The 20,383-nt window shown below is 43.5% G+C and overlaps 1 protein-coding gene across 8 annotated transcripts in view; it reads left to right on the top strand.

Annotated features, from left to right (window-relative positions):
* The window catches only part of RBBP5 (RB binding protein 5, histone lysine methyltransferase complex subunit), a 570,252-nt gene that overhangs the window by 113,305 nt on the left and 436,564 nt on the right, over nucleotides 1-20,383 (top strand). For all 8 annotated transcript variants that reach the window (XM_069238534.1, XM_069238530.1, XM_069238526.1 and 5 more), the window contains exons 6-7: nucleotides 6,576-6,685; nucleotides 7,352-7,471. In XM_069238534.1, the coding sequence (XP_069094635.1) occupies nucleotides 6,576-6,685; nucleotides 7,352-7,471 (230 nt within the window). The remainder of the gene's footprint in view (nucleotides 1-6,575; nucleotides 6,686-7,351; nucleotides 7,472-20,383) is intronic.

Genomic DNA, 20,383 nt, shown 5'->3' with positions numbered 1-20,383 from the left:
TGCAGCCATTCATTCTGGTTCAGGCCTCCCCAGCGGCCGCAGAAGCTAGGCTTCCAGATTATAGGAAGAGGGAGGCACATATCTCGTCGCTCTCCCACCCGCAACCGGATCTCCAAGCTGCCCGCAGCCCCCCGCCTCAGCGCGTGAGTGGAACAGGCCAAGCTTCACTCCCATGCAGGCCTCACCTGGAGCTGTGCATGTTCAGTCGTAGGGCTGTCCTCACACGGCCCCAGTGGGCTGTCCTTGTGGGTCATGTGGCCTTCCTCAAGCTCTCCGGCCCGCCCCAGTGCCCCCAGTATAGTCTGTTATGTGGGGGTATAGTAGCGTAAGGCCACCATGTCTTCTCGCACGGGCGCCGGGACGTTTGTACTCAGAGTGCACTGCTGATGTGCACTGTCACAGCCTCGTTGTAGGGTAGGATCTGCTGCTTTAGCCCTTCCTGTAGTGTCTGCTACTATGAAATGAGGGCCGGGGGGGGGGGTCCAGCGCCGGCCGGGCCCAAATGCACATATCCTCCAGGGAAGCAGCCTCTGCCCTAGGTGCCTGACAGACCGTGGTGTCTCTGGGCCTCAATGTCACTGCATCTGCCAGCGAGGCGGCCGCCGCTGTCTGCCGTCAACAGTTGTGGGTATTTGTGCTGCCTCAGTGTGTTCCACCCGGTCTCCTGATCCCGGGGAGCCAGAGATTTTGTCGGATTTCAGCACAGCTTGACAGAGCACTCTAAAACATGTCTGCCATATTCGGCTTGACTAGACACTGATTTCAAAATATGCCATTTTTGAGGATATAAATTTGTGAGACCCTGCAAAATTTGCACCTGTAGATTTACTTATTGAAGTTTTCCTGTGTGAATAGGGTCCCTAATGAATAAAATCCTACTATGCTTTTGAAATGAATTGATCTTGAGCTGCCTGGCTGTGCATTATGGAGAGGCAGAGCTGCTGATTCCCTACAGGGAGAGATATTCCATGTTTATGACTTAAGTGAAGATTGTTATGAAGGAGAACCGGGATTACAAGTAATTACCTTTTCCGTTTTCTACACATTGTTTTCTGAATAATACTTTTCCAGGTAATCAGATGCTTTATGTGTTTTGTTTTGTCTTTGTTCTTTGAAGCAGCCCTAGGTAGTGTATTGCTGCTATATATAAAAATAAAATCTGACTTGGTAGTATATAATACTCTGTTATATGCTCTCTCTCAGGTACTAATGAACGCTGACTATCTCTACCTTGATGTAGGTTTACAGAACACTATTTTAACAAAATAAATTTCTCTGTTACTCATCTCTTTTAAAATTACATTTAACCACCATAATGTTGGCACCTTTTCTTTATGCTTGACTTCTTTCTTTAAAAACAATTATTAAATGATCTCAATTGGCTAAAAATGAAACTGTTAGGAACCTAACATCTTCTGTAAGAAAAGAAAGCTGAATCCAAAGCCTGTCATGAAGATAGACATAACAGCCAGCCAGCCTGCTTAGAAATATAACAAATCTGTGGTGTGCTTTTAAGGCTGCAGAATGACTGAGTTGTCCCTAAGACCAAGCATAAGCATGTGAAAGGCATAATATCTCCCCCTCCCACCAGAAGGATCCCTAAACTGTGGGCTTTGCAGTATTCACTTTTTGGATTGATATTCAGTCATGCTTTTTTTCTTCTGACAGCAGCATTCTATAACTCTAGTAGTTGCTTATTTTCAGCTATTTTTGCTATTTACTTAAGACATCCGACTGCGGTTTAGTATCAGAAATGTTTTCTTATTTTGTGAGATGTTTTGGCTGTAATGGGCAAAAGCCTGAAAAGGTACCTCAAGCCTTCTGAATAATGCATTTGCCAGACTGCCACAGCCTACAACAAATGTCAGGACCCAGAAGGACTGCAAAGTTACTTGACAGCATCAGAGAACACTCCAGTCCGTCTTAATTCTGATGCTTATACTAAAGTGCACAAAGATAAGCCTAGTGGGATCCTCTGCCTCCACTTCAGCACTGACACCTATGCCCATGGAGCTACCACGTAAGTAGCTGAAGAAAAAATAAATTACAACTTGTGCGATTCGGCGTCATGCTTGCCATCAAGATTCACAACAAATCACTCAATGCCTGTGTGATCACCTTCAGGGACAATGCTCTCAGACTATCACCTTCAACACCACATCGATGGGTAGGTTATGCACAGAGTCAAACAATTAAGTTTCAAGACACTATGAATCTCATTATGACCCTGGCGATTACCAGACCACCAGGGTCACGGTTGGACTGCCGTCAAAGCAGCAGTCTGACCGTGATATTACAACTGTGGTGAAAGCGTCACGGTGGGACCACTGTCACTGCCACTTTTTGGCTGTCAGACAGCCTGGCGGTGCCGGCGGTCCAGCGGGCAGGCAGCGCTGCGCTGGGGATTATGACCCCTCTCTCCGCCGGCATTTACATGACAGTTTTACCGCTATGTAAATGCTGGTGGCAACATTGTGCTGGGGGCCCCTGTACTGCCCATGCACTTGGCACGGGCAGTGCGGGGGCCCTCCAGACCAGCCCCATCACACAAGATTTGTGCGACGGGTGCTGGTGCACCTGACGCACAACAGTATTGCCGCCGGCCGTATCACGAGCCAGCGTCAATGTTGTTGTGCATTTCTCCGTTAACCCAGTAAGAAATTCATAATAGGGCCAGTGGGAAGGAGACCGCACTGGCGGCCTTTTCCGCCTGCCAAACTCCTAATGAGGGCCTATGTTTAAAAAAAAAATAATTTACATTGATGTACATTCAACCATCAGTTTTAGTGTCATGTGCAAAATCATTCAGTGCTATACCTTTACCTGATCGTGAAATAGAACATTTCGGCAGCTGAAGACTCAGGGCTGCAGACATCTATAAATACACCAAGAAAGAAGACTTCCCCATCCCTTAAGTCTAGATAATGGAAGCTGATTGTCTTAGACTTAAGTTTAGAAAGATACCTCTTTGGGTTACATGTCAAGAAATGCCAGTTGTGATTCCATGAGTTCAAAAGTAACTCCTCCCAGCTGATGCTAGCCACGCTATCTCACCTAAAAAAATCTGAGAAAAGAAGACAACACATATCAAGGTATTCAAATAGGAAATCACTGACACCTCTGACAAAGAATAAGAGGAACCTCTGACAATTGTCTGTGAACACACAATTTAGTTAAGTGAAGAAACTGGGATTAATCCTAAGTTTTTGGTTTAACATTTTGCAATTCAGACAGTAGTATATGCTTTGCTTCTCCTACACCCACCTTACCGCTGATGCCTACTGCTGCAACCCCGACCACCACCTTGCTGGCATCCGTGCAGCCTTCTGTCACACCACAGACAAAACTTTGTGGCCCGTGGGAAAATGTTTGCTATTACCATGTCCTAGATATTCATTTGTCGCCTTATAGATTGACAACATTCTAATTTTCCATGATGTTTTGGCGAGGTGTTCTACGAAGCTCAGTATCCCATTTAATTTGTCTGTCATGTCCTTAAATCATATTTGGAACCGCTCCACACACAACACATGCAAAAACCTGTGATGCCTTGTTCTCTATGACTGCTACATGTTCCGATCATATAAGGAAGTTGAGACTGGTGGTTGATCTTTCAGATATTTCAGGGCCAACTTCCTTTGCAGCTGAAACAGATATCAAACTACATTCTCTTCAGGAAAACTTTAAACACCTCTATTCTGCTAATGTTTCTTTCAGGTCTGCTGTCTATAGGCGCCATAAATACTCTTGAAAACAGTGTATGGAACAAGAATGAAATCACAATTTTTTAAAAAGGAACTCTTTACAGCTCCATTGATGTCAAAAGTAGCAACACTGTGCTTGTCAGAAATACTACCCACCAGAGCAGGATCTTCAATGTAAGAGACAGCATACTGGACTCTTCATATGGTGTCCAGTGACAGCATATGAAGATTGATTAACAATATCTAGCTCCGGCAGGAAGTGCAAGCACCTCATAGAAAATGAGACGTGGAGAGGGTACAAAGTATTCACAAGGAAAAAACATACTCTGTATTTCATAGTTGGACCCAACTCTGGACTTGAGAGCAACAAACAAATCAGTAAAATAAATATGTTTAGAATTTTATCTAGCTCCAGCAGAGGACTGGAAATGCTCTGTGGGTCTTCAGGATGTGTATTTTCATGTACCGGTTGTCCAGAAGCACAGAAAATGTATGCTACAATATGGACACTTCCACTTCAAAGCATGGTCTGAAATCAATTCATTTGTTGTCAGGGACCTTGCCGATGATGGCTGCCTACTGGAAGAAGAAAGGTTTTTTCATATATTCATATCAAGACTACTGTCTTTTAAAGAGAAAGTAAAATACTTTCATACAATGTTTTCATTGGTAAACAGCTTGGAACTTCATGTAAACCAATCTGAAATCCCAAACCGTCACAAATTATTCAATGTCTGGAAGTATTATTAGACTCAAACCAAGCCAAAATGTGTCCTTTGGAGAGTGTTGCCCATTCATCAGAAGTACTGTATGCTAATCTCAACAAAAAACATCCAATGGCACATTGGGTAGTCTAAAATGTTACTCGCTCTTAAATTCGTGAGAATCTCTGGAGGATTATAGGAATCAATATATCATTGGGGTGGCACATTGACTGTATTGGTGGCAGCATTGCAATCCTTCCTTTTTTGAACAAAATGTCACAACTTAATGAAGGATGGTCTTTTCCAAACTTCCATACATATGATCTTCACATACTCCCCTCCCACACATGGGCAGTGTACTCCAGAGAATTGCAAGTCCAGGAGGCAGATAGTGTCAGAAAGAGGAATCATATTGTATAAATATAGTGGCGTTGAGGGCAGTCCCTTTGGCTCTAATGTACTTCCTCTCATCTTTGATCAGCAATGATGTTGATCCAAATGGGAAACCCAGCTATGTACTGGAAAGTAGAGAGGAGCTCAAGGACCATATTGAGGACAGCTCAAATTCCCATTGCCAAACATCAGTTTGAGAAACCTAGCAAGCAGAACTAAAACAGAGTACCACAAATAAGTTCTCAGTAATTATTTATTCAAATAATCGACCTATATCGGCATAGGCAGCTGGATTTGTTTACCCCAGAGAAAATGCAAAAAGCAGAAACTTACAGCAACTGGACAGCAGGAACCAGAATCACTATGATATTCTTCATATATTGATTTGTGATATTTTATTCAGTGTGGACCCAACCACAAAGGCAGATTCTCTTCTAATCTGCTGGTCAAAAACACGTCCTCAAAGCCTCAACCCCAAAGGTTATCATCGAATTTAAGCAATCCAGATGCAGAAAGACATTGATTGTGCTGGAATGGCCTTGGTAATAGCAGTTTAAGGATTGAATTTGCCTGTCCAAAGAACCAGAAAAGAGACTGGTTCTTAAATGCATGGACCACTTCATCAGTTCATGAACATTTTCAAACACAAGACCCTATGCTAGGTCTTCTTATGCATTCACGCACAAGAGATTCTGCTTATGATGTATCAGAAATATTTTGACTGACTGAAGTGCCAGAAAGCTGCTGTAATTCACCTAACCTCTCTCACCCGCTTACCGGAAGACTCTGCTCCATCATTCGCACCTCATTTTTAAAAATCCTAGTAGTTCAGGTCTTTCTGGAAGGCCTTAAAACCGGTTCCTTCTGTGTAGACATTCTTCTTATCAGTTGGGTTTAAACATATTCTATCTGTCTTCCTCCTCCTTTTGAAAACCCTGCACTTATTCATAAGCACCTCACATGGAAAGTTGTTTTTCTAGTAGCTATAACCTTTGCTTGTAGAATAAGTGAGTCACACGGACTTGTGTTGTAACAAACGTTGTTTAGTCCTCTTAGAGGAATGGTTACTGGAGGCCAACGCCTCTTTCTCTACCAAAAATAATTAATGAATTTTATATTGGTCAGTCCATTTCATGGCCTTTTTTTTCCCCTTACTTGACTTAACCGACAGAAAGGTTCATCATGCTCTTGATGTCAAGATGGCTATTAAGGTCCTACCTAGAAAAGACTAAAGACAAATGGCTGTTAAACCAACTTTTTATTAACTATACGTTTTGCGGTCTCAAAAGCGTTTATATCGTGTCTGCAGCGTATTGCGTGTAATTCTCTACTAGCAAAAGTCAAATAAAGTACTAAAGAGTCAGACATAAAGCTCATTCAACCAGGGATAAAGCAGCTACTTTAGCCTTGCTCATAAACATTCTCATTGCAGATTTGCAAAGTGTGAATGTGGAAATCAGTACAAACTTTATTCTGTATCTAGACTGTGACTCCAGGACGGACGTGTAAGTAAATCAAGCATCCCTACATTTCTTGCTGTCTGTATCCTCTCCCCGTCTGTTCCTGATTTTCTTTCATTTTTAAACAATTCATTTAATCAAAATATTTAAAAAAAGAAAATGTGCCAAAATCTAAATAATGACAAGACCTGGGAAAATTGCAGTTGTATTATAATTCAGAGCTGTAAAGGAAGGATGTAACGTTTCTTCTGTCAGCAAAGTTGTGCTTGTAAATAGTGATTTCAGAATCGCCCATGGTTTCTTTTTTTCTCCAGATCCTGGTCCTAAAAACTGATTCTGCAGACCTTGTGGCATCCTTCAGGGTGACAACCGGTACCAGTAACACCACAGCTATTAAATCCATTGAGTTTGCAAGGAAGGGAAGGTTAGTGACTGAATTCATGGTGATGATTGTGTCAGCTGTGGGTTGTTAGCTATACAGTAATGCCCTGGTTTTGAAAAAGAAGTGAAGGGTGACCTTAAATGTGGAATCAGCCCTGTGTAGTTTGAACTTGTACTTTCTGTGGGTTGATGTTTGGGAAAAACAGTTAGGAAATAGCTTGGTCTCAGTCTAAAGCACCCTTAAATTACTCCTGTCAGAGTGAGACAGTAAGAAGACTGAGAATAAATACAGAGTTTTGCAGCTTTTTAAAAAATCCTCAGGTTGTACGGTGTAAGTTTTTTAGTACTTGGGCAACTATAGTCTTTGTCCGTGGTTGTGGGTAGAATCAGGTGTAATCGTTTTGGTGTGTGTTTGTTGGCAAGAAGAAAGAACACAAAGTAGATCTCATCTACCTTGCTTATCGCTACTCTTATGCATACATACTTCATAGGGCCATATTTCCTTTGCTTGTTTGTCCAATTTCTAACACCCAATCTACTCATTTTTAATAATCTTTCCATGCAATTCTGCCACTGCCTTTCTTTGACTTGATGTCCCCTGCTGGATGTGGCAGGCAACTCATATGTTGAATGTAAAAGATGAGATGAAAAATTAATGTTTGTCAACTCTTGCTTTGTGCTCTTCGTTACTGCTGTTCATTTCTTTCAGTTGCTTTTTGATCAACACTGCAGACCGCATAATTCGCGTGTACGATGGGCGAGAAATCTTAACATGTGGACGTGATGGAGAGCCAGAACCCATGCAGAAGTTGCAAGATTTGGTGAACCGGTAAGATTTGTAGAAAATTACCATTGCATTTGGCATCCTGTCAGTTCTAACAACATCTACCATTAAATTATGAGATCTAAAGCAAAAGACATGTGGACGGCATAGGTGCAACAGTTATGTACAACAAATATACAACACCGCATATGTCTATAGTTTATACACTTACCTTTCAATAAGGGGCTGGGGAGGACATTTCTTCCCTTTCCTCTCTTTTTAATTACTCATTGTAATCAAGGGCCCCATTTCTTCACAAAACAATAAGTTTGCTCATTCCCCTTTAACCAGTTGCAAAGCAGTTTCAATCTCAAATGTGTGATATATTAATGTCCACCATTTTTCAATTCTTTGAGCGCAAGGATTAATCCATTATACGGCAGTGTATAATCTTGCCACTATAACTGCTTTGAAAATAAAGAAACTGTGGTCTTGCGTTCGCTGCTAGGCCTTTAGTAATAAGCCTTTTTTCGCTATTTGGGTAGTTTGTGCTTAGGCCCGTATAAAGTTTTGTCCACATAAGGTATCCATGCCAAGTTTGTGTCCTTTTTATTTTATATTTTTTTTCCCAACATCCTAGGGATTCTAAAGGTATCCAGCGTTTGTAGATTCCATTGGAGAGGACCGAGAAATTAGCCTAAATACAGCTCAGTTTTTTTCATGGGTGGAGTGGGGGAGAGGGAGGAAGGCGGGAAGTGGAGAAAAAAATGCTACAGAAGAAAGCATCTGTTTTTTCCCTGCTAATGTCATCAACAAAGGGTTTGCTGTGCTAAAATCACCAGGTTTCAGGAACAGGCAGGCTTGAAACAGAAAACCAAATGTTCAATGGCATGTGTGGCTGTAAATACACATGCATTGCGTAAGTCCGCCATCAAATGTCCGGAGTGTTACAAGTTGTTTTTCTTCAAAGTATGTTTTCGAGCTATGAGATCGAGTGACTCCTCCTCTTGTTTTCTCTCCGCCGTTGGGTTCGGACGTGTTTCCTCTTGCTCTGGTAGATCTTTGTTCGGTCTCCTTAGAACTTTCCTTTCCATCTTTCTTTCGATGATGGTATAGTATTTCGATCACATATTTCCACACTTGAATTAATTGATCTGATGTTCAGCATCTGGGTGGGTTCTACTCCCTTAGGGGCGTTCACACCCTTCTTGAGCCTACTCTAAGTGCAGCCGAAAAATGCTGAGCTAATGGAACAAACTCCATTTAGGTTCTGTCCTCAATGCCACTCCAAGTTCCCGCACACAGATCAACACTTGATGTGTAACTTGTGCTTGTCCCCGGAATGTAAAGAAGGGACCTGTGATGCCTTTAGATCTTTTTTGAAGAAGACTCTCCGGGACCGAAGAGCGAATCGGTTGGAGATAGTGTCAAAGACACCGGACAACACTCCCAACATCTTCAGAGAGGAACACTCACAAGAAGAAATTTGACATCAGGCAGCCCTCTCGATCCGAGACTCGGACTAAGATTCTGACATAGACAGCCAGTCGATTCCAGCAGCGTAGCACGTGAGTACAACAGCTCCATCTTCACACATAAAGATGTTGAAAATTAAATTCCAGCCTGGTCATCGGTACCCCGCTGCCTTCGGGCTAAGGTACGTCCCAAAAATTGTTCTGATGCCTCACCTTCCAGTTCGGCACCAAAATATCTGAAGACCAAGGTGTCTTCGGCACCAACCAAAGACTCAACAACATCCCAATCAATATCGGGATCAAGTCGAGCTTTCGATTCGAGCACTTTGGCCCAGAAAAAGCAGCCTTTAACATAATCTGAGCGGACACCTTTGCTCTTAAAAAAGACTTCAATGCCAAAAATGTCAGAATCGAAAATTATGGTTACCAAAGAATTCACTATTTCAAGTGAGGGGACTTCACCAGTGGAGCCCATTTTTGGAAGTCATTGATGCTCATCAGTGCAAAATTCATATACAGAAAGGAACGGGGAAAATAATTGCTGCTCCATCTGTTCAAATTAAAAGGAGACTTCCAGGAAACATTGCACACTGCTTCTCCTCCTAAAAAAGTCTCCAAGGATAAGGACACAGATCAACCTCAGCCTTCTCCTCCTCACATCCTGTACTTCCTCCTAGTCCGCCACCACCACAATCTCCCACATCTTTCACACAGCCACAGTTCTCTCCACAAGGGTCATCATCACCTCCTAGAGGTGACGTAGGTGATGTTCTACAAGATAATTATCTATGGGATTTATATGATCCAGATCCCATACTCCCAAACTACCCTTATTTATATCCAGCAAGGCCTTCACCCCCGAGGATAAAACAGCATAAATCAAGTGATTGCAAGGGCAGCAGCATACCATAATGTACATATGCACACTAACCCTTTGGAAGAGCTTTTCCTCTTTGATACTTTAACCAACACCCATAAAGAGTCAGTTACTACCCTTACTGCCAGGTATTCTTAGACATGCCACAGAGATATTCAAAGAACCTTTTAAGTCAAGAGTGATTACACCAACGGTCGATAAGAAATAAAAAGCTGCACCCTTAGATCCAACATTTATAAAATCACAACTACCACCAGACTTTATAGTTGTAAGTGCTGCACAAAAGGGTGATAATAGTCATTCCACAGGAGACGCTCCACCTGATGAATAGAGCAAAAAATTTGAAGCAGCGGGCAAATCTGCTCAAGCTGCAAATCACTGGAGAATTTAACATTTTCAGGCACTCCGAGCTAGATATGACAGGGCCCAGTGGGACGAAATGGAAGAAGTGCTCCAGTATCTTCCACAAGAAAATCAGAAAAGAGGTCAGGAGATAGTTTCAGAAGGGCAGGCCACCTCAAATGATTCAGTCGGATGCGCCACTGATGGAGCGGATACAGTTTTCTTATAAGAAGGCATGCTTGGTTGATTGAGGTGCTCAGCCAGAAATACAAGAGTCAGTTCTCAACTTGCCTTTTGAAAAAGAACACTTATTTGGCCCAGAGGTTGATACCACTATTGACAAGCTGAAAAAAGACTCAAACAGCTAAAGCTATGGGGGCCTTAATAACTAGACCAACTAGATGTACTTTTTGTAGGCCACAATTTAGGGGAGGTTTTCAAGCCATCATCTAACAAGCCTTCCATACCAAACAAGGAACACATTTTTACAATTGAGGTTCCTTTTGAGGCTCTTCCAAACGACGTCAAATCAGACATACAGACCCCAAAACACTCAATCTTGTGATAAGGCTTCTGAAGTCATAGAGTTTGGATATTTACAAATTCTATCTGAATGTATGGACTTTCTTAGAGACGCACGTAAACCTACAACTCGACAGTGCTATGCTACAAAATACAAATGTTTTGTATGCTACTGTCAACTCTATAAACACTTTGATCTTTCCAAAGCATCAGTGCAAGACATTAGTTGTTATCTGCTACATTTACAAAAGGCAAATTTAGCATACTCATCTATTAGACTTCTTTTAGCAGTAAAGCTGCTTACCTCCAAGACAGACAACATATTTCTTAGTCCAGATTTCCTGTAATTAAAGTGTTTCTAGAAGCGTTCATGTTCTCTGCAATTTCTTTTGTAGAAAGTTGCCTTTTCTTTTTTTAGTGGCTATCACTTTTCCACGACGTGTAAGTGAATTACAAGCTTTCACTTTAGAAGAACCCTTTTTCCAAGTACATAAAGATAGAGTAGTCCTTGTAACAAACCCTAAATCTCTTCCAAAAGTAGTTTCACTATTCCACATTAACCAATCAGTGGAGTTACCTATCTTTTTTCCCAAGCCAGACTCAGTTGGTGAAAGACCTTAGCACATAGAGGATGTTAAACAAGCTCTTATGTATTACATTGACAGGACTAAACATTTTAGAAAATCTAAACAGCTTTTTGGAGCATTTCAAGGCCTCATAAAGGCAATCAGATTTCCAAAAATGGAATAGTGAGATGGATACTCAAGTGTATTCAAACTTCTTATCCCAGAGCTAAAAGACAATTACCTACAGCTCCTAGAGCACAATCCACCAGAAAGAAAGGTGCATCTATGGCCTTTTTAGGAAACAATCCAATGGCAGATATGTGTAAGGCTGCTACTTGATCTACACCGCAGACATTCACTAAGCACTACTGTCTAGATGTTTTAGCTCGCCAACAAGCAAATGTTGGCCAGGCAGTGCTTAGGACACTTTTTCCAACTACTCCAACTCCTACAGACTAGCCACTGCTTATTCGGAGGAGAATGCTTTACAGTCTATGCAAAGCATGTGTATCTACAGCCATACATGTCATCAAGCGGAAAATGTTACTTACCCAGTAGACATCTGTTTGTGGCATATAGTGCTGTAGATTCACATGCGCCCTCTCTCCTCCCCGGACGCCTGTAAAATTCTTCCACATCTAGTGTGTGTGTGTGTGTGTGTGTGTATATATCTATATGTTCGATGGCATGTGTAACTGTAAAATTCTTCCACATCTATTGTGTGTGTGTGTGTGTGTGTATATATATATATATATATATATATATATATATATATATATATGTTTGGTGGCATGTGTAGCTGCAGATACACATGCTGTGCATTATCCTGCCATCTAGTGTTGGGCTCGGAGTGTTACAAGTTGTTTTTCTTCGAAGAAGTCTTTTCGAGTCACGGGACTCCTCCCTTTCGGCTCCATTGCGCATGGGCGTCGACTCCATCTTAGATTGTTTTCTTTCCTCCATTGGGTTTGGACGTGTTCCTCTTCGCTCCATATTTAGAATTGGGAAAGTTAGCTAAAGTATCGAAAATTCGAGGGTATTGTTATCGCTCGGTACCGGGTTAGTGTATCGGCACTGACATCAAGACTGCTTCGGCGGCCCTTCAGAGCTTCCACTCTTCACCGAGGCCTGGTTGGCCCGACCACACCCGACGTCCCAGACTAATGGACTGGACCCCCTTCCGTTTCTGTCCTAATTGTCACTCAAAGTATCCTTATACGGACCAGCACCGGGTCTGTAATCCGTGTTTGTCACCCGAACACAGAGAGGATACTTGTGAAGCTTGCCGGGCGTTTCGATCAAAGAAGACCTTGAGAGATCGACGAGCAAGAAGACTGCAAATGGCGTCGAGACCGAAAGAGCAGCTCGACGTCGAGGAGGAGGAAAGAATCTCCATCCAAGAGATGGAATCGGATGAATCCGACAGTGAACGACCCTCGACGGTGCAACAAACCGTGAGTAAACCTGTCCCGTCCCAAACTCGGGGTCACACCAATAAAATTAAGGCCATGGGGACGCCACCACCAGCAGGCCATGGCTCAACCCACCGAAAGGAAGATGACCAAACATCGGCACCAAAAAAGGCCAAGGAGTTGCCGAGGACTTCCGACTCCGGTCGAGAATCCGGCACCGAATGATTTCGACACCGAGTGATGGAATCGACCAAACCCCGAAAAAGCTCCTCGGAACCGAAAAAGACTATACCAGCTGAAACTTCGGTACCGAAAAAAGCGGCCTCGGAGCCGAAAAGAAGCTCTTATACAGAAGAGCAAGGACTTTCCATGCAACTCAAGGAAAGACATTGATTTGAGCAAGAGTTAGGTATGGAAGAACCTGACCACACACAACAGAGGTTACATATCCAAAAAGAGACTGGGAAGATTCAGACTTTACCTCCACTCACATCGAAAAGGAAGCTTGCATTTCAGGAAACAGAAATGCAACCAAAGGCCAAAGTGGTTAGAGACAAATCACCACAACCATCCCCACTGCACTCGCCACAAAACACCTATAATGCAGTCACCCACACATACTGGGATGACCCAAGATGATGCTGATGCATGGGATTTATATGATCCACCAGTATCAGATAACAGCCCAGAATGTTATCCAACCAAGCCGTCACCACCAGAAGACTGTACTGCATATACGCAGGTACTATCCAGGGCAGCTACATTCCACAACGTAGCAATGCACACAGAGCCAGTGGAGGATGACTTCCTTTTTAACACTCTGGCATCCACCCACACATCCTATCAAAGCCTGCCAATGCTCCCGGGCATGCTCAAGCACGCGCAACAGGATCTTCCTGGAGCCTGTAAAGGGAAGAGCTATCACGCCTAGAGTTGAAAAGAAGTACATACCAACCCCAACAGATCCAGTGTTCATAACACAGCAGCTCACACCAGACTCAGTGGTTGTAGGGGCAGCAAGGAAAAGAGCAAACTCTCAATCATCAGGAGGTGCTCCACCACCTGACAAAGAAAGTCGGAAATTCGACGTTGCAGGCAAGCGAGTAGCATCACAAGCAGCCAATTAATTGCGAATTAACAAGCCCTACTTGCACACTACGATAGTGCACACTGGGACGAGATGCAAGACATCATACAGCACTTGCCCAAGGAACACCAATAACGTGCCCAGCAAGTAGTTGAAGAGGGACAGGCCATATCGATCAACCAGATAAGGTCCCCACTAGACTCGGCAGATACGGCAGCACGGATTGTCAACATGGCTGTAACCATTCGCAGGCATGCATGGCTGCGGAGTTCTGTATTCAAGCCAGAGATTCAACAAGCGGTGTTAAATATACTGTTTAATCAACAACAGTTGTTTGGGCCGGAAGTCTATACTGCCATTGAAAAAATGAAAAAAGACACGGACATGGTCAGAGGCACCTTTAGGAAACCACAATTTAGAGGGGGGTTTCGGCAAGAAAGACCTGAACCTTCCACCTCCCAAACCAGACCCACCTATCAATCACAATACCAGAGTGGGGGGTTTCGTGGTTCCTATAGAGGGCAATTCCCAAAAGGAAGGGGAAAATTCCAACCCGCCAAACCAAACCCTAGCAAACAGTGACTTCAATGTCACAACACCCCAACACTTGTCACCAGTGGGGGGGAGGCTATCCACATACTACCAAAACTGGACACATTACAACAGACACATGGGTCCTATCAATTATCCAACATGGTTATTGCATAGAATTCACAGCATTCCCTCCAGATGTGTCACCAAAAACGCACTGACTGTCTCAACAACTCTTAGACCTATCACATATAGAGGTCCAAGCACTGTTACAAAAACAAGCAATAGAGCTCGTACCCAATCACCAAAAAGGAACCGGCGTCTACTCACTATATTTCCTCATTCCAAAAAAAGGACAAAACGTTAAGACCTATCTTAGATCTCAGAACACTGAATCTCTTCATCAAATCAGATCATTTCCACATGGTAACACTTCAAGACGTAGTTCCCTTACTAAAAAAGGAGGAATACATGACAACATTGGATCTCAAGGATGCGTATTTCCACATACCAATCCATCCTTCTCACAGAAAATACCTAAGGTTTGTAATGCAAGGCAAACACTATCAATTCAAAGTGCTACCGTTCGGAATAACAACAGCCCCCAGAGTATTCACGAAAAGCCTAGCAATAGTAGCCGCTTACATAAGGAGACAGCACATGCACGTATTCCCATATTTGGACGACTGGCTAATAAAAGCCAACACTCCACAACAATGTCAATTTCACACGCAATACTTCATAGAAACTCTACACAAACTAGGGTTCTCTATAAATTCACATCTGCAACCATCCCAAATACAACAATACTTGGGAGCAACACTCAACACACAAAAGGCAATTGCCACTCCAAGTCCACAGAGTCCAATCGTTCCAAAATGTAAGATCACGCATGCAACCAAACCAACACTACCCGGTAAAGTTTTCAATGAAACTACTAGGCATGATGTCCTCATGCATAGCCATTGTCCCAAACGCAAGATTACACATGCGGCCCTTACAACAGTGCCTAGCAAAACAATGGACACAAGCACAGGGTCAACTTCAAGATCTAGTGTTGATAGACCGCCAAACACACTCTTCGCTTCAATGGTGGAACCCTATAAATTTAAATAAAGGGCGGCCATTCCAAGACCCAGTGCCTCAAGCTATTATCACGACAGATGCTTCCATGGTTGGGTGGGGAGCACACCTCAACAATCGCAGCATACCGCGTCAATCGGACAATCAACAAAAACTACTTCACATAAATCACTTGGAACTGCTAGCGGTATTTCTAGCATTAAAAGCGTTTCAACCACTAATAGCCCACAAACACATTCTTGTCAAGACAGACAACATGACAACAATGTACTATCTCAACAATCAAGGGGGGACACACTCGTCACAACTGTGTCTCTTAGCACAAAGGATTTGGCATTGGGCAATTCACAACCACATTCGCCTAATAGCACAATACATACCAGGCATTCAGAATCAGTTAGCCGACAATCTCAGTCGAGATCACCAGCAAACTCACGAATGGGAAATACATCCCCAGATCCTACAGGATCACTTCCACCGCTGGGGAACACCAAACATAGACCTATTCGCAACAAAAGAAAATGCAAAATGCCAAAACTTTGCATCCAGGTACCCACACCCTCAGTCCAAGGGCAATGCTCTATGCATCAGCTGGTCAGGGATATTTGCTTACGCTTTTCCCCCTCTCCCTCTCATTCCTTATCTGGTCAACAAACTGAATCAAAACAAACTCAAACTAATACTCATAGCACCAACCTGGGTTCTCCAACCGTGGTACACAACACTGTTGGACTTATCAGTAGTACCCCACTCAAACTACCAAACAGACCAGATCTGTTAACACAACACAAACAACAGATCAGACACCCGAATCCAGCATCGCTCAATCTAGCAATCTGGCTTCTGAAGTCTTAGAATTCCGACATTTAAATCTTCCACAAGAGTGTATGGAGGTCATTAAACAAGCGAGAAAACCTACAACAAGACATTGTTACGCAAACAAATGGAAAAGATTTGTTTGCTACTGCCACACTAATCAAATTCAACCACTACATGCCTATACAAAAGACATTGTAAGCTATTTATTACACTTACAAAAGTCTAATCTAGCATTCTCTTCCATTAAAATCCATCTCACTGCAATATCTGCCTATCTGCAGATTACACATACAACATCACTTTTTAGAATCCCAGTCATTAAAGCATTTATGGAAGGACTAAAAAGAATCATACCCCCAAGGACGCCACCAGTACCTTTGTGGAACCTTAATATTGTATTAACTCGACTCATGGACCCACCATTCAAATTCATGCATTCTTGTCAAATCCAATATCTGACTTGGAAAGTAGCCTTTCTAATAGCTATCACATCACTTAGAAGAGTGAGTGAAATACAAGCATTTACTATTCAAGAACCCTTTATACAAATACATAAACATAAAGTGGTTCTCCTTACAAATCCAAAATTCTTACCAAAGGTCATATCACCATTCCATCTAAACCAAACTGTGGAACTCCCAGTCTTCTTTGCACAACCAGACTCAGTAGCTGGAAGGGCCTTGCATACATTAGACATAAAGAGAGCACTAATGTATTACATTAACAGAACAAAACTATTTCGTAAAACAAAACAATTGTTTGTAGCTTTCCAAAAACCTCATGCAGGCAACCCTATATCCAAACAAGGCATTGCCAGATGGATAGTTAAATGCATTCAAACCTGTTACCTTAAAGCAAAAAGAGAATTACCCATTACACCAAGAGCACATTCCACTAGAAAAAAGGGCACCACAATGGCTTTTCTTGGAAATATACCAATGACAGAAATTTGTAAGGCAGCCACCTGGTCTACGCCTCATACATTTACTAAGCATTACTGTGTTAACGTGTTAGCAACACAACAAGCCACAGTAGGACAGGCTGTATTAAGAACATTATTTCAGACAACTTCAACTCTTACAGGCTAACCACAGCTTTTGGGGAGATTACTGCTTTATAGTCTATGCACAGCATCTGTATCTGCAGCTACACATGCCACTGAACGGAAAATGTCACTTACCCAGTGTACATCTGTTCGTGGCATGAGACGCTGCAGATTCACATGTGCCCTCCCACTTCCCCAGGAGCCTGTAGCCGTTTTTAGTTGCATGAAATTTTAAATATGTAAATAAATATTATTTTAATACACACTATGTACATATATTACTACTCCATTGCATGGACACCTCTAGTATACTCACAACTCCTGCCTCACCCTTTGCGGGGAAAACAATCTAAGATGCAGTCGACGCCCATGCGCAATGGAGCCGAAAGGGAGGAGTCACTCGGTCCCGTGACTCGAAATTACTTCTTCGAAGAAAAACAACTTGTAACACTCCGAGCCCAACACTAGATGGCAGGATAATGCACAGCATGTGAATCTGCAGCGTCTCATGCCACGAACAGATGTACACTGGGTAAGTGACATTTTCCATATATATATATATATATATATATATGTTCGATGGCATGTGTAGCTGCAGATACACATGCTGTGCACATCCCGCCATCTGGTGTTGGGCTCGGAGTGTTACAAGTTGTTTTTCTTCGAAGAAGTCTTTTCGAGTCACGAGACCGAGGGACTCCTCCCATTTCGACTCCATTGCGCATGGGCGTCGCCTCCTTTTTCCGCCATCGGGTTCGGACGTGTTCCTTTTCGCTCCGTGTTTCGGGTCGGAAAGTTAGTTAGAATCTCGGAAATATCATCGGTATTGTTTGCGTTCGGTATCGGGTTAGTTACAACAGATCGACACCGAATTAAGCTCCGGTGGCCCTTCGGGGTTTTTTCGATCCCCGTCGGGGCCTGGTCGGCCCGGCCACGTGTCTCTTCAAGGCTGATGGAACGGACCCCATTCCGCTTCTGTCCAAAATGCCATAACAAGTATCCATATACAGATCAACACCTGGTCTGTAACTTGTGTTTGTCACCAGAACACAAGGAGGATACTTGTGAGGCCTGTCGAGCTTTTCGGTCCAGGAAGACACTCGGGGACCGAAGAGCAAGAAGACTGCAAATGGCGTCGGCGCCGACAGGACAAGGGCGGTTCGAGGAGGAGGAAGAAACATTCTCCACCCAGGATTCGGACTCTGAGGAGATCGATCCAGAGGAAACGCTGAAAACCGTGAGTAAGACGTCGAAACAAAGAACTCACGAGAAGACCGCTAAAGCCCAAGGGACGCCACCGCCAACAGGCCATGGCTTAACCCGAAAAATAGGTGACCGTTCATCGGCACCGAAAAAGGGCGAGCTGGTGTCGAAGTCATCCGACTCCGGTCGAGATACCGGCACACAGCAATCTCGGGCCCGAGATAGTGGCTCAGATAAGATTCGGCACCGAGACAGCGGCACCGAAACGGGTCGGCACCGAGAGAGCACGACGCTGAAAGTAAGAAGGTTTCGTCGGAGCCGAAAAAAGCAGCCGAAAAGGTTTCGGTACCGAAACAGCCGGCCTCGGAACCGAAAACAAGTTCCTACACTGAGGAACAAGGACTGTCCACACAAATGAAGACACATAGATTTGGACAGGAATTAGAGACAATAGAGCCAGATCACACACAAAGACGGCTCTTTATTCAAAAAGATACAGGGAAGATCAGCACTCTTCCTCCAGTCAACATGAAACGCAAGCTTGCCTTCCAAGACAAGGACAAACAGCCACACGCAAAGGTGGCTAAACAAGTAACACCGCCACCATCCCCACATCACTCTCAGCAACCATCACCGGTAGCCACTCCACCAATGATGCAATCCCCAACTCATACAGGAATGAGTCAAGATGACCCTGACGCATGGGACCTTTATGACGCACCAGTGTCCGATAATAGTCCGGAATGCTATCCAGCTAGACAATCGCCACCAGAGGATAGTACAGGCTACGCACAGGTGGTGTCAAGAGCAGCGGCATTTCATAATGTCAGCCTTCATTCAGAGCCCATTGAAGACGACTTTCTTTTTAATACACTGTCGTCCACACACAGCCAATATCAGAGTCTTCCTATGCTACCCGGAATGCTAAAACACTCCAAACAAGTGTTTGAGGAGCCTGTTAAAGGGAGAGCCATTACTCCAAGAGTAGATAAAAAATATAAACCGCCACCAACAGACCCAGTGTACATTACACAACAGCTAACACCAGACTCTGTTGTAGTGGGAGCAGCGCGCAAAAGAGCCAACTCTCATACTTCAGGAGATGCACCACCTCCAGATAAAGAAAGTCGAAAATTCGATGCAGCAGGCAAAAGGGTGGCGGCACAGGCAGCAAACCAGTGGCGTATTGCAAATTCGCAAGCTTTGTTAGCCAGATATGATAGGGCCCATTGGGATGAGATGCAACACTTTATTGAACATTTACCCAAGGAGTTCCAAAAAAGAGCGCAGCAAGTAGTAGAAGAAGGACAGAGTATCTCCAATAATCAGATACGGTCAGCAATGGATGTTGCAGACACAGCTGCTAGAACTGTCAACACAGCAGTAACAATAAGGAGACATGCATGGCTGCGTACATCAGGATTTAAACCAGAGATACAGCAAGCTGTGCTGAATATGCCATTCAACGGACAGCAGTTGTTTGGGCCGGAGGTGGACACTGCGATCGAAAAACTTAAGAAAGACACTGACACGGCCAAAGCCATGGGCGCACTCTACTCCCCACTGAGCAGAGGCACATTTCGAAAGACACAATTTCGAGGAGGGTTTCGAGGGCAAACCACAGAAGCCACAACCTCACAAACAAAGCCCACTTACCAGAGCCAGTATCAGCGGGGAGGTTTTCGGGGACAATATAGAGGGGGACAATTTCAAAGGAATAGAGGAAAGTTCCAAAGTCCCAAAACTCCTCCAAACAAGCAGTGACTTCAAGGTCACAAATCTCCAACACATAACACCTGTGGGGGGGAGACTAACCAAGTTTTACAAACATTGGGAGGAAATAACAACAGACACTTGGGTCTTAGCAATTATCCAGCATGGTTATTGCATAGAATTTCTCAAATTCCCTCCAAACGACCCACCGAAAACACACAATATGTCAAAACAACATATAGATCTTCTAGGACTAGAAGTTCAGGCATTGCTACAGAAAGAAACAATAGAATTAGTACCAAA

Source organism: Pleurodeles waltl, chromosome 6 (genome assembly GCF_031143425.1).
Source record: "Pleurodeles waltl isolate 20211129_DDA chromosome 6, aPleWal1.hap1.20221129, whole genome shotgun sequence".
Lineage (NCBI taxonomy): Eukaryota > Metazoa > Chordata > Amphibia > Caudata > Salamandridae > Pleurodeles > Pleurodeles waltl.
The sequence above is the reverse complement of the archived record's forward strand: the minus strand, read 5'-3'. Positions and strand labels throughout refer to the sequence as shown.